Raw genomic sequence first — 14,382 nt, forward strand, 5'->3', positions numbered from 1 at the left:
CATTAAAGAAGAAGTGGTCATATATTTCGCAGACTCTATCTAGAATTAGAGTAATTAACCATTTATTTTTGTTGCTAATTTTAGAAGGATTGAATGAATAAATGGACTGCAAGCTTAGTTACAAGCAATATTTTTCAGTATTTAATAGAATATGTATGGCGCCCGTATGGAGGAAGTGTGTATTGTGGATAATGGAACCACAAACCCTATCTTAAAAAAAATATGTATTTTCAGTCTATTAGAAATAAACTTGGAAATGTGATGATTATCACTGGTAGTGATAATTGCATAGTAGGTTCTGGAAGAGTTGTAGTCATACTACATATGGGAGCTGCTTTGCACATTAAATAAGTATTGTTGTACTCTGAATCTACAAGAAATCTTTTAAATTTTAAAAATATTCGCACTAACAGTTTCTAGTTCCTAAGTGTCCTAATTCACCCTTTCTTAAGATATCACCGTTCCTCACACCTGGAAATCGTCAAAGCCGAATCTTATATCTACTTCGACGAACCACTCGAAAATAATAGCTTTATATGAAACCGCACAGGAATACATATGGCTTAGAAGAGTGATCAATCATATATAGAAGTCATGCGATTTGAACACTACTAACACCCCTCACTATTATCTATAAAGATAATGCTGCATGTGTTGTACAAGTACAATTGAGATATGTGAAAAGCAACTTAACGAAGCATATCAATCCTGAGCTTATGAATTGCATAAAATGAATTAAATAAAGATAATACATACCAAATCATGTGAAAATCTTGAAGATTTATTTGCTAAGTCTCTACTTAAATCTAATATCAAAAGATTCGTAGCATTAGAATGATGAGACTTAGAGAGTTGCATATTTTAGGGGAGAATTTTTACATAATACTGATACAAGAAATTAAATCTTAGTCAAGAAGACTATGTATCCAAAGTTAATCATGAAGATTATATGAAGCATTTTGGATAGATTGTACTTTTTTTCCTTTGATAAGTTTTTCTGAAATTTTTCATGATTATGTTTTTAATGAGACAATTCGTGAGATCTTGTTGCGAGCTGTGTACTTTTTCTCTTAATTTCTCCTACTGGGCTTTTGGGGAGTTCTGATGAGATATATACATTTTGCGAGAAGTGCACAAGAGGAAGTGTTAAGAAACCTAAAGTTTTACAATTAAATGTGGATTCATCTTGATATTTTGAAAGATTTAATTCTATCTCTTACAGATTTTTTTTATTATATATACATAACGGAACCCCTCGTTATAAACATAAATGAATAACAAAGAGAAATCTTTTTTACTATATTGTATTTTCTTTATAAAATTATTTTTTATAAAATCTCTAAACTATACCGGTAGCTCACCGAGAAGCACCCCAAAACCCCTTGCCCCTCCTCTATAAATACCGCCACTCGCTACACCATAGCGTATCACTCCCATCACTCCATCTCATCCTTCACAAAGCCACTAGCAGCTAGCAACTCAACCACACCTCGACCATGGCAATGGCCGCCGCCGCCGCCGCCTCGTCCTCGTGCACGGACGCCACGTGGTGGGCGTACGCGCTGCCGGCTCTCCTCGGCGCGGACACCCTATGCGCGCACCCGGCCTTCCTCGCCGGCGCGCTCCTCCTGGCCACCGTCTCGGCGGCGCTGCTTGCGTGGGCCTCGTCGCCGGGCGGTCCGGCGTGGGCTTACGGCCGCGGCCACCTCGGCGCGAAGCCTATCAGGGGTCCCCGCGGTCTGCCCGTGTTCGGCAGCATCTTCGCGCTGTACCGCGGGTTGCCGCACCGCGCGCTCGCCGCCATGGCGCGCGCTGCTGGGGCGAGGGATCTCATGGCGTTCTCCATCGGGGACACTCCCGCCGTGGTGTCGTCCTGCCCAGCCACGGCGCGGGAGGTGCTCGCGCACCCGGCGTTCGCGGACCGCCCCGTGAAGCGGTCCGCGCGGGAGCTCATGTTTGTGCGCGCCATCGGGTTCGCGCCCAGCGGCGACTACTGGCGCCTCCTCCGCCGCATCGCCTCCACGCACCTCTTCGCCCCGCGCCGCGTGGCCGCGCACGAGCCCGGACGCCAGGCCGACGCCGACACCATGCTCCGCGCCATCGCAGCCGAGCAGTCCGCATCCGGCGCCGTCGTCCTCCGCCCGCACCTCCAGGCTGCTGCGCTCAACAACATCATGGGCAGCGTCTTCGGCAGGCGCTACGACATCACCTCGAGAGCCGGCGCCGCCGAGGCTGAGCGGCTCAAGAACATGGTGCGCGAGGGGTTCGAGCTCCTCGGCGCGTTCAACTGGTCCGATCACCTCCCCTGGCTCGCCCACCTCTACGACCCGGGCAACGTCGCCCGTCGCTGCGCCGCGCTCGTGCCGCACGTCCAGGCCTTCGTCCGCGGCGTCATCGACGAGCACCGTCGCCGCCGCGAGAACTCCACTGCCCCTGACGATAACGCTGACTTCGTTGATGTTCTGCTGTCCCTCGAGGGCGACGAGAAGCTCGGCGAGGACGACATGGTCGCCGTCCTCTGGGTAAGTACAAACCGCTTTCCTTCTCCAACCGCACGCATCTTTCTCGGGTCAATACTTTGTGTTAGTTGCTCAAAGTATTTTTATTTCACAGTTATTTTTGTTAGTTGCTTGAAAAACCTTTTTCTCCTTTTTAAACCTATAACTTGTTTGCAGGAGATGATCTTCCGCGGGACGGACACGACGGCGCTTCTGACCGAGTGGTGCATGGCGGAGCTGGTGCGCCACCCTGCGGTGCAGGCGAAGCTGCGCGCCGAGGTGGACGCGACGATCGGGGCGGGCGGGTGCCCCACCGACGCCGACGTGGCGCGCATGCCGTACCTTCAGGCGGTGGTGAAGGAGACGCTGCGAGCGCACCCGCCGGGCCCCCTGCTGAGCTGGGCGCGCCTCGCCACCGCCGACGTGCCGCTGTCCAACGGCAAGGTGGTCCCCGCCGGCACCACGGTGATGGTGAACATGTGGGCCATCACCCACGACGGCGCCGTGTGGGCGGACCCGGAGGCGTTCACGCCAGAGCGGTTCCTGCCGTCGGAGGGCGGTGCTGACGTGGACGTCCGCGGCGGGGACCTCCGCCTCGCGCCTTTCGGCGCCGGGCGCCGCGTCTGCCCCGGCAAGAACCTGGGCCTCGCCACTGTCAGCCTCTGGGTCGCCCGCCTCGTGCACGCCTTCGAGTGGGCCCTGCCGGACGGCGCGCCTCCCGTCTGCCTCGACGAGGTCCTCAAGCTCTCACTGGAGATGAAGACGCCCCTCGCCGCCGCGGCCGTCCCCCGCGCCGCCGCCTGATCGCGCCGACGCGCGACAATTATAACCGACGCTGTGTCACGTCACGTGTGGTTTGTACGGGGCTATGGGTTTCTATCTCTGTGGTTGTAGCTAAGCTTGTTTCGTTCCCTCGTGCCTAGCTAGGGTTTGATTGCTGTCTCACTCTCACCGGGGCTCCAATTTTGGCAATGTGCGTGTTAGGAGTTAACCCCTATATGTTTGCCTGATTAGTGTGTGACGTCATGGAAGTAGTGTGCTTAATTCGGCACTGTTTTGGCTCGGCCTCTCTCGTGTTATGTTTAATTATTGTAATGTAATGATCAAGAACGCTAGGTTGCTGTTTAATTATTAATATATCGAAATGGTTGGTTGTATATGAATTTCCTCTTAAATTCAGTTCGGCTATTTTGACCCGTTGGATTTGTGCACGGAGTCGAGTTTTATACATCCGGTGGAGTCGTGCTACTGCATGGATGGTTATTTCGCAATGCATATGCCTCTATGTTTCTTGAAAAGTTTACCAAGTGCTTGGATGGAAACTATGGTATTGAGAAACTACGGTGTGCGATACTGATACTGTGGTTAGTAAAAAGAGGTCTCACATGGGGAATTTTTGAAACTCTAAGAAAACTACGATTTTAGTAATAGGTTTTCAAAAATACAACATTTGGAGTATGATTTTTAAAAATACAAGATTGATGGCATCCAAATATCCCATTGCTTTTTCAAAACTAAATTATTTTCTTTTTCAAAACTAAAGTATTTTGTAGAACCGTAGTATTTTTCTAAAACTCCAAAACACTTTGTATCCAAACAGAGCCAAAAACACATCATCTTGTTTTGTACACCTCCAAACCATAAAAATGTGGGAGTAAAGACACATGCGCAGAAACCATGTGTCAGAACAACCTTCCCTTTGCATCAATGCCATAATTCTCCGAAGGGTATATCCACTTCTGAACCTTTGGATCTGAAATCCAAGAGTGCAGTGCAACCTCCACTCCCACCTCTCCTTTAACCTAACACATCTCCGAGCAACCCCCACTCCCACATCTCCGTAACACATCTCAGGTTCTTCAAGACTTGAGTCGCTTTAGATCTAGCAATATATGTTGTCTCCAAAACCATAACCTTCTATTCGGCCTGTAGTTGACTATGTAAGTTCAAGCTATCATAGCGCATCTCCAGGTCCTGCAAGACTTGAGTCGCTTTAGATCTAGCAATATATGTTATCTCCAAAACCATAACCTATTCGTCCTGTAGATGACTATGTAAGTTCAAGCTACCATAGTGCAGCACATCAAATGTGCTGTGTGGTACTACGAAATCAGCCACATTGCATTCTAAATCGGCATCAGAACCTGTAAATAGTCTCATAAAAAAAACCAAAGAATCATGTGGCCCAAATTTCTCTCTTCAACATTTCTCAACATCAAGAAAAAAAATGTCATTTTGCCTCATGGACTGCAAAGGACTGAAAAAATGTCAGGAGCATATACTAAAATACACTTGCCCAAATTTAAGGAACAATTATGTTAAATGTACATATCTTCCCATGTTGTCACTAAATTCAACTTTTTCTGGTGCTCACAAAAATTCAGGTGTTGGCCGCGCCAAAAAACAACCGAGTGATAGGTAAGGGCTCATTTGGATCAGAGCTGACGCTCGCCCTGCCAAGTATTGGCTCACCCGGCTGAAGTTGTTTGCTGTTTGGATGAGCGCCAACTTTTGTCTCGCCCAACCTGACGACGCCAACGCCCAATTAAATTCTTGCCAACGCACCGACGAACCGGGGGCGGCAAAATCGCTCGCTGATCTTGGGTGAGCCAGCGTTTTGGTAGGGCTAGGCAGGGTACAATCCAAACACACCCTAAATGATCCCAACACAAGGATGGTATGGGATGATTGCTCTCGACAAGGGCAGTGGCAACCTTGTGGTGTCAAGCCATCAATTGCCAGAGCAGTTGTAAGGGCCCCGATGTGAGCATTGGAGCTGTTGTGACATTGTGGTTTGGCGGAGAGGATGTCGATCGACTGTTGGAGCTACTATAAGGGGTACTAGGCACCATTTGTCTATCACACTTCTTAAATTTCAGATGTCTAAACATTAGGAGGAGTGATTAGGCGACGGGTTAGTGGTGGGGGTTAGGGCTTCGGGTTGCTGGCGATGGATTTCCAACATGCGACAGGTTTAGAGGAAGGTCAGTGGCGGCAGCCCACCTAGCGGAGGAGGCGGGCACAGGGGTGGAGTGGCGAGGTGGCTGGGACACCGCTAGTTGTGGGTTGGGGAGGGGGGCAAGGACGACCGGTTGGTTAGTGTGGCAGCAGCAGGAGCACCTTTAGAGACGGGTGAAGGTCGGGAGGTGCGGGTGAGGATCTGACAGGGTGTCAGAGTGTGTCATGTCTGTGCACCTTGAGATATAGCATCCGTCTTTGTTTATCGTGTTTCTTACTGTCGATGCCACCATATGTGGGTCGATATGTTATCATTTTATTAGTTGTTGTAAGTTTTTCCCCTATGTCTATGCGGAATAAAGGTGGATTAGAACTCCTATGGGCAACTTGTTGTGAAAGGAGAAGCTGATTAGAATAAACAAGGTGTCACTAAACTGTCCAAAGTCCTACTACTATAGAAAGGGTCATCAGTACTGGCTCAAAAACGCCATCAGTGATAGTTTTTGAATCAGTACTGATTACACGGCATTGATAGTCCATAACTATTAGTGCCGAGTAATCATAATGAGTATCAGTGCTGATCCATAAGAAAGAACCGGCACTGATAGTCTGAGTATCAATGTCAGCTTGTGATGCTAGCCGGCACTGATACAGAGACTATCAGTGCCTATTTTTTTCATGAGTTGGCATTGATAGCCCCTCCCCCTATACAAAATCTAGCCGTTGCCGACAACAGCACAAATAATGTCACATACAACAGACATACAAGATAAAGTTCATAATTAATCTCATATACATACACAATTCATTCACATCTCATCTCATTCATGCATACATAACCATGTTCTTTCATATGACATTCACTAAATTTCATAACTAAGATAAGTTTGCAACAAAAAGGTAAGAAGCGATATCATTTAAGTTTTCTTGTTAACTGAAGACCCTGAACTACGCTTTTTACCTTGAGAAAAATCAAGTAACGAACTCCATGGGCTAGGTGAAGGGACGACATTCGAACAACACCATTTGAAAATATGGTACTTGTCGGACTCTAGAATGACTTCGTTATTGAGGATACCTGTTTCTAGCTTGAGTTCCTGTAATTATCAGAATTGAAGAAATCAATCTATTTGAACACGAGTAGAAACTAAAAATTAATCATCAATATGTATACCACTTACCTCAGTTTTGGCAATGCTACTATAATTATTTTTGGTGAATCCATGCATGAAGTCACATACATAGTAGCCCTGGATTTGAAGCCTACAAAGAAAGTTGGTTATGACTTTCCATTCCTTCCGATACGAAAAGTGACGCCCTTTCCTCTTCACATAGCACACGTACACCCTATACGTATGTGATTATTGACCGTAACTAGACTTAGATTAAAATCAATTCAAACTTTACTAAAACATTAATGAAATGATTAATTTACCTTTGTAGTAAGTCTATGACGGATTGTAATTCGTTTACTAGATTTCTTCTTGCGTCGAGGACAACAATACTGCTATGATCTGTCTAGATGACAAAGAGTGCCCAATAAAAACTGTACATATGTCACCATAGGTAATTAGTTCTAAGTTCTAACGTCGTGATGCTAAAGAAGAGTAGAACAAATATGGAGGGAAAGACATACCTAAAGTTGTAAGGTAAAAGTATGTATTTTTTTAATTGCTACGTAAGAATAAAATTAAGTGCATAGTCCTCGACTACTTGTGGCTGGGTGACGACCATCGTCTAGTTTATTTCATTGGGTTGAGGAATCCTACTTCAGTGATGCCCTTTTGACCACATGTATGTATCTCCATTCTACATACATAAGAAGTTAAGACATTCAATCTAATAGTACAAGAATATCTATTGTGAATTATACATATTAGACACTTAGAGAGTCCACAAACTTAAGAGCTAAATGTCGAGGGTGTCTTTATGATACAGTTGATACATTTCCTTGAATAAAATCCAGACTTTGCCATCGCCATGGAGGAAATCACTATGATTGTATTTGAACATGAATATTTCACTACTGGCCTTTGACTGTTTCATGTACTAGGCATGAAATCTTCTCATTTAGGTTGTTAGCTCTGACATGAATTCGATCAGTGGTTCAACAAGCTTAAATTGCCATCTAGGTTTTTCTTTTTCAACCTTGGACTCGTTATCAAGTGCTTCTTTTATAATTCCAGCATCATGAAGAAAGTTTCTTTCTAATCTTCATGTTGTTCTAGTGCTCTTTATTTTTTTACCTTCCCGCACGATGCCACCCTTAACTATTCTTTACCCATGATACGTGCATAGCTAGATTTTAGTGGTTGGTCCACAGGTTTGGCCAACTTTTGGAAGAACTTGGTGGCCTTTTTTTGGATCTAGCACTCTTCTCAGGCTCAATATATTTGAGGTGTGAAATGGCACTGGGATTCACTTCCCTTTTGATTTCCTAATCAATTTTATCATAAGGTAGAGGAGATGCTTCTTAGATGCTGCATGTCGCTTCTTAGCTAGTGCTAGCTGCTATGATGAAGTCATTTTCTGAGATGACATTGACTTTTGAGATTGTGCAGGTGCTACCGGCTTTTGAAGTGGGATAGGCAGTGATGGCGAAGGGGTTGGAGATCTTCTTGGTGGTTGTGGAGATGACAATGAAGGAGGTGGAGATCTTCTGAGTGGCTATGGAGGTGACAACGAAGGAGGTGGAGATCTTCTAGGTGGCTGTGGAGGGGACAGTGGAGGAGGTGGACATCTTCTAGGTGGGTCCGACGACTCCGAACTAAACCTAGACTCGTCTGTGTCTTTGCCAAACATTATATCGTGCTTGCACCACAGGATGTAATGGCCTATGTCTTTTGAGAGGCTCATTTCTCACGCCACTCCAGGGTAATCCAGCCTACTTTTATGGTACACATGTATTACACTGTTTATGTGTACCTTGGCGTATCCCTGTGGTATCAGGTGGGTGTTGAAGAGAGTTCATTCTACCCATTGCTCAGCCAGCCCCTAGCCATCGTGGTGGGAACACCTAAGGTGGGCACAACAAGCTTGCACGATGTGCTTTCTGTGATGTTGTCCATGGGTTACAAATTAAGGCTTGTCCTAGAAGCCCAATGGACATGTGACTGCTTCGAGGACCAACATGGCTCGTCATCAAGCATTATTTGCGATGACAAACTACTCCTGCCTAGCTTGCTAAATAGCTATTGCTATTTTGGTATCTGCCATCCGTCTCTCCTCTGCAAGTTCTTCTGTTAGAAGGGCCATCACTTCTAACATATTTTCTTTTATTCGTTTCTTGTAAGTGTCGGTGTTTTATTCAAATATGACCTTCCAAGACCTCAAACCCTTGCCTCGTGTGCGACTAGTATGCTCCTGTTTCCCAATGCTAAGGTTAGCTCGTCGTTCTACCTATCTGCCTGGAAAGAGCTCTGAAAACACTAGACTTGTGCATCTCTAATCTTATGTGTGACTTCATGTTCTCGTTCGCTTTTGAAGCATAAGCTTCCATCAGTCACAAGAGCCACCACTCTCCCATACAAGTAGTTCTTCGCTCGTGGAATCTACTCAGCCGTCACAAGTGTGACACCGCTTTTGGTTACATCTACTTCCATCTTCTCCCACTCATCAAGTTTACTCACACCCTGGCACGAGCCAGTTCTATGGGTGTATAAGTTCTTCATGGTGTTAGCCTTGTTTGCTTTATTTATCTTTTTTGCTTCCTCCGAATCCCTGTAACTCACAAAATCATTCCAAAAATCTTTCATCTTCAGATAATCATCTCAGTCTGGCATTCAACCCTTTAGTTGATAATCTCTTTTACAATTTACCCTTAAAATTCTTAAAACTTCTGCCCATTATGATTATGGATTGATGCTTTGTTGAGCCATGTGACATCCTTCAAGGTACTCGAACTTTTGCAACAACTTGCCCTATATAAATTCCTTGATGCTATCAGGAACCGCCCACTTGTCATCCTGTTTGCCTTTCCAATTTCTGTAAGTGATTGCGATGTGGTCCCTAACAAGACACTCGCATGTTGTCTTGAACAACCCGAGTGCATCTAAAGGTTTTATGGGTTCCCTGGTTGAATCAACCTCCGTGATGAAAAATATCCCTCAGGCATCTTGCTGCCTTGCTGGGACCTCAGCCACGCCTCGGTTCTTCGGACGACTAACCCACCGACACATCATCAGTGGTCGGGCTACCTCTTTCACTCCAGAGCATCATTGTCAGGTTGATTCAAGTTGAGGTATATGCTCAGGCTACCGCTTCGCTCCGGAGCATCATCCAAGGCTACATCTTGGTAAGAGGAGGGGCCTTGTATCAAGGGGCATGTCCGTGGGCGGTGACTTGATTTTGTACGTGCTATTCCTACATAAAAATTTCATCTATTCAAATTTCTTGCAGCTGGGTGAAAATTTAGGAATAATATTAAATATACAATGTCACATTGTTCAAAAAATTGCTCCTCTTTAGAAGCTTATGTTAAGTGCCCATAAGTTGCAACAAAAATCCATGTTCTTCACGAAACAATTGTATTTTACGTACTAACCATGTGTCAATCAGAGCATATAAATTTACACAATGGAACATGGGAAGCATTTCAACATTTCATGAAACTAGAACGTGAGATTGCTTTCTATATAAAAAAGAGCATCGTCATCAGCTGGGTTAGTATGAAACATCTCTGAAACACCAAACATCTCTCATACAACATAGAAGCAAATATCAAGCACATATTTGAACAAATTTCCCTCAACGTATTAATAATAATCTGTTAGTTTTCGTCATTGAAGCCAACATGAACCAAAATTTAGAAACCAATAAACTAACTGCGAAGTGGTTGAAGCCATAATTCCATCCTTGAACAACTACAATGAAAATTAGGCTACATATCAGTCTACTATTTGGCTAGAGCGAAATTAGCTTATCATGGCACTGTTTGGGCATAAAGAGTTGGCAGGGATGTTTGAGGAGACAAAACGTGGGGCGAAGGCTTGAAGTGAAAAGGAAGTGATTTCAACCTTTAAAAGAAAGATCTACACTTATCTTTCAATACTAGGACTTCTCTTTTGTCATCAACTTTTCTTCCAACTCCTTACTTAATTTCGAAAAAAAATAAAGGCAAACATTAAAAGAAGCTCAAAGAGATCTATATTTTCTACTTTATGACTTGCTTTGGTTGCCTTATGTTTTTCCTTACTCTACATTCTCATATATATGAAACTAGGTATTAATTAGCTAGATCATATAGAGGATGAAAAATTAACCTGCATGTTAAGTTTTCTAAAAATAACAAAATTATATTCTCCATGACCGACTATAATCATATAGTATTTTTTTTCTTAATTGGAATTACCGCATTATGGATTTTTTTTTCTCACACTACTTTTCACTCCAATCATTTTACTACTCTCACTCCAATTTGGGTTAGATCACATATAAATGGACATCACTGATAAACTAATTCTCATTTTGTTTTCTTTCTAAACTATTCATGCTACATTTGCCATACGAATCTCTATTGGTTTCACATCTATTGTTGCACATGGCACATTGCACCTACTTAGCCGCCTCCTTTTTACTGTAGGTCAAGTATTTAGTACAATGGCTTCCTCAACTCTACCACACTCTATCCACCCTTTTAATTATGTACGCAATAATCCAGATTCAACATGGCAATGAAAGGAAATGAGTGATCTTTAATCATTTGATACCATGTAAAATTTTAAATACAATTCCTATGTCCGAAAGAAATATCTCTGAAACTTTTCTAGTATTTACAATAGGAACTAGTTATCAAATACAACAAATTTACAATTTCTATTCTAGAAAATTAGAATCCGAATGATCAAATACTTGAACAACACACAAGATAACACCAAACATTTAACCCAATTTAGTTTTTTCTATGTCAAACTGTTGAGGGTAGAGATAGTAGCGTGATGAGTTTCAATGTGATTCTCCTTGCTTTATATTATACATCAAATATTGCCGCAACAATCATTGAACTTCTGTTGGTCCAACAATTTGCACACATATAGTACCCCTACACTTAAGTTGGCAAGCAGAATTGCAACTTTATTCAGCTATCTCAAACAATACTCCTCAGCTCAAAGCTTTAAACCATCCCCTTCTATTAATATATCAGCTAACGAGAGAAGAACACATATATGGCTTTTCGTGCTTTCCTCCTTGCTGCAGCCATCATGAGGGGAGGAGGTTACCTGGATCTAGCTTGAGGCATGCTTGACGGTGGCGTTGTGGGTCAGGGATGGTAGGACTAGCGGTGCTCTGGGGATGACGACGTTGGAGAGACAGGGGCTCCGGGGATGGAGGGGCTCCAGGGATAGGGACAATGGCTTCGTGGATGGGAATGGCAGCCTCAGGGACGATGGCGATGGAGACGATGACCTCAGGGACAACAGAGAAGGGGATGGGGATGGCAAGGCTCTAAGGAAGGTGGCATCTGGGACAGGACGACGGTGACTGGGGTAGTGGCCTCAGGGACTGTAGGGACGGGGACGAGGACGATGGGGCTCTAAGGAAGGTGGCCTCGGGGATGGGGATGGCGGCGTCAGGGACGAGACGATGGCGTCGGGGAGGTAGTGGAATTGGCAGGCATGTCTGGCGTGGACAAGGCCATCAGTGAGGGGCGCATTGGGGAGCCATCGGGGAGATGTGAGGGGTGCTCACGACAACGTATGGAGATGAATGGAGGAGGCTATGGCTAAGTCTTGATATATATATATATATATATATATATATATATATATATATATATATATATATATATATATAGAGAGAGAGAGAGAGAGAGAGAGAGAGAGAGAGTATTAGTGCCGGCTGGGTTCTACAACTTAGCCGGCACTGATGCATGGACTATCAGTGTCGCTTGTTCCTTGAGCCAAGACTGATATTGTTTTCCATTTTTTTACAACCATCATTTCTGACCACAACCAGCGTTTCCAAGCACGACTAGCCGAACCTGACCAACGTTATGTGTAGCAGCTCTCATTTTCTTACAAAACATTTTGTTGTCTGTTAGGCAATGTATATGTTTAATAAAAATTAAAGTTTTTTACTTAATAGAAATTAAGGCATATTCTTTGTAGTAATTAAAGCATAAATGATAGCTGTTAACTTTTTACTTAAAACAAAATAAAGAATATTCTTACTTAATACATGTTCATGATACAAATTATAGCGAATCATGAATTAATTATTACATCAAAGCTGTTTTCATTTAATGATTATAGCTTCATTATGATCACAACGTATATAGGTAGGTTCCTCAGTGTCGTCAATGAGAAGCATGTGGACATTCTCTCCAAAAGGAGGCAGGTTGTCGAATTGATTGTAGTCTTCCTCGTCGACGACATCCTTAACACCGACAATCTTTCTTTTTCCTTGAAGAACCACATGACGCTCCTCCTTGTTAGTTGAGTCCGTGTCCTTTACATAGAATACTTGTGTAACATCTTTGGCAAGCATAAATTTTTTTTCTTTGTTTCCGATGAGTTTGAGGTTGACGGTAGTCAGACCGTACTTGTTGGTATTCACTCTACCTAGGAATCTGACCTATTGACACCAAAACAGGGGGAACTTCAATTGTTCTCCATATTGAAGCTCTCAAATCTTCCTTATGAATCCATAGTAGGTCTTCCTATTGCCATCACGGTCATAGGCATCAATACAGACACCACTATTTTGATTAGTGCTCTTGTTGTCTTTTGCTCTCATATAAAATGTATAGCCATTAGTGTCGTATGTTTTGTATGTATGAATCATAGTTGATGGCCCATTAGCTAGCATTTACAGCAGTGCATCATTTGTATCTTTATCCATCATGTGTCTACATACCCAACTGCTAAAATTATCTATGTGCTCCTTTGCGATCCAATCCTTTGACTTTGTTGGATTTGCGGACCATAGCATTGGCATGTGCATATTGATATAAGGGTCTACTACAATTGATTGTTGCAGAACTGCAAAATGCACTTGGGTGAATGTAACATAATCGTTGGTACAGACTGTATTATAACCTAGCATCCCTTTCTCATTTAACCTTCTCTCGTGGTGAGATACATGCATACCAATTGTGAGAAACATAATCTATGTAGTCAATGGCAAACTCAATGACCTTCTCCGTTCCCCAGTCTTGGGCCATGCAACCTTCCTATCGACCTCGGTTACAAACATATCTTCAGAACTAACATAAACCTTTCGAAAGTATACATCTGATGCATAAACATGGGGCCAAGGTACTTTATCTCATGTACAATGTGAACGATGAGATGGGGCATTATGTCAAAAAATGATGGATGGAAAATGCTCTCAAGCTAGCATATAGTATGGACCACATCTTCGTGTAGCTTTGTTAGTTTGCTCAGATCGATGATCTTCTATGAAATTTCATTGAAAAACGAACTCAACTTTATGATTGGGTCTCAGACCTTATCCGGTAGAATACCTCTAATTGCAATAGCAAGCAACTGTATCATCACCATGTTACAATCATGGGATTTCATGCCAACTAACTTCATAGTTTTCATATTCACTAATCTCTTTACGTTGGAGGAGTAACCAGTCAGAACTTTGATTCCATGCAAGCAAGCTGATATTCTCTTCCTTACTCGAGGTGTAGCAAGCTGTGGGAAGTTCGTTTGCTCTATTGCCTAGGATTTTAGGATACAAAATTTTTCTTAGCTTCATATCTTCCAGGTTTAACCGTAGATTGAGTGTATCTTTTGTTTTGCCAGGTATGTCTAGTAAGGTACCAATCAAGTTCTCAAACACGTTCTTCTCCACATGCATGACGTCAATTGTGTGTCGGACCATCAGGTACTTCCAATAAGGTAGGTTCAAAAAATTGATGTCTTTTTAAACATAGGAGAGAGTTTTCCAGCTGGGAATTTTGTACTGCCTTTCTCCT

At 43.4% G+C, this 14,382-nt stretch overlaps 1 protein-coding gene across 1 annotated transcript; it reads left to right on the top strand.

The window, feature by feature from the left end:
• Positions 1–1,377: 1,377 nt before the first annotated feature.
• On the top strand, positions 1,378–3,643 carry LOC133907542 (cytochrome P450 78A11-like). Its single transcript, XM_062349601.1, has 2 exons — positions 1,378–2,522; positions 2,676–3,643. The coding sequence occupies exons 1-2, from the start codon at positions 1,497–1,499 to the stop codon at positions 3,300–3,302; spliced, it is 1,653 nt and encodes a 550-aa protein (XP_062205585.1). The 5' UTR covers positions 1,378–1,496; the 3' UTR covers positions 3,303–3,643.
• Positions 3,644–14,382: the final 10,739 nt, after the last annotated feature.

This window comes from Phragmites australis, chromosome 24 (genome assembly GCF_958298935.1).
Source record: "Phragmites australis chromosome 24, lpPhrAust1.1, whole genome shotgun sequence".
Classification (NCBI taxonomy): Eukaryota; Viridiplantae; Streptophyta; class Magnoliopsida; order Poales; family Poaceae; genus Phragmites; species Phragmites australis.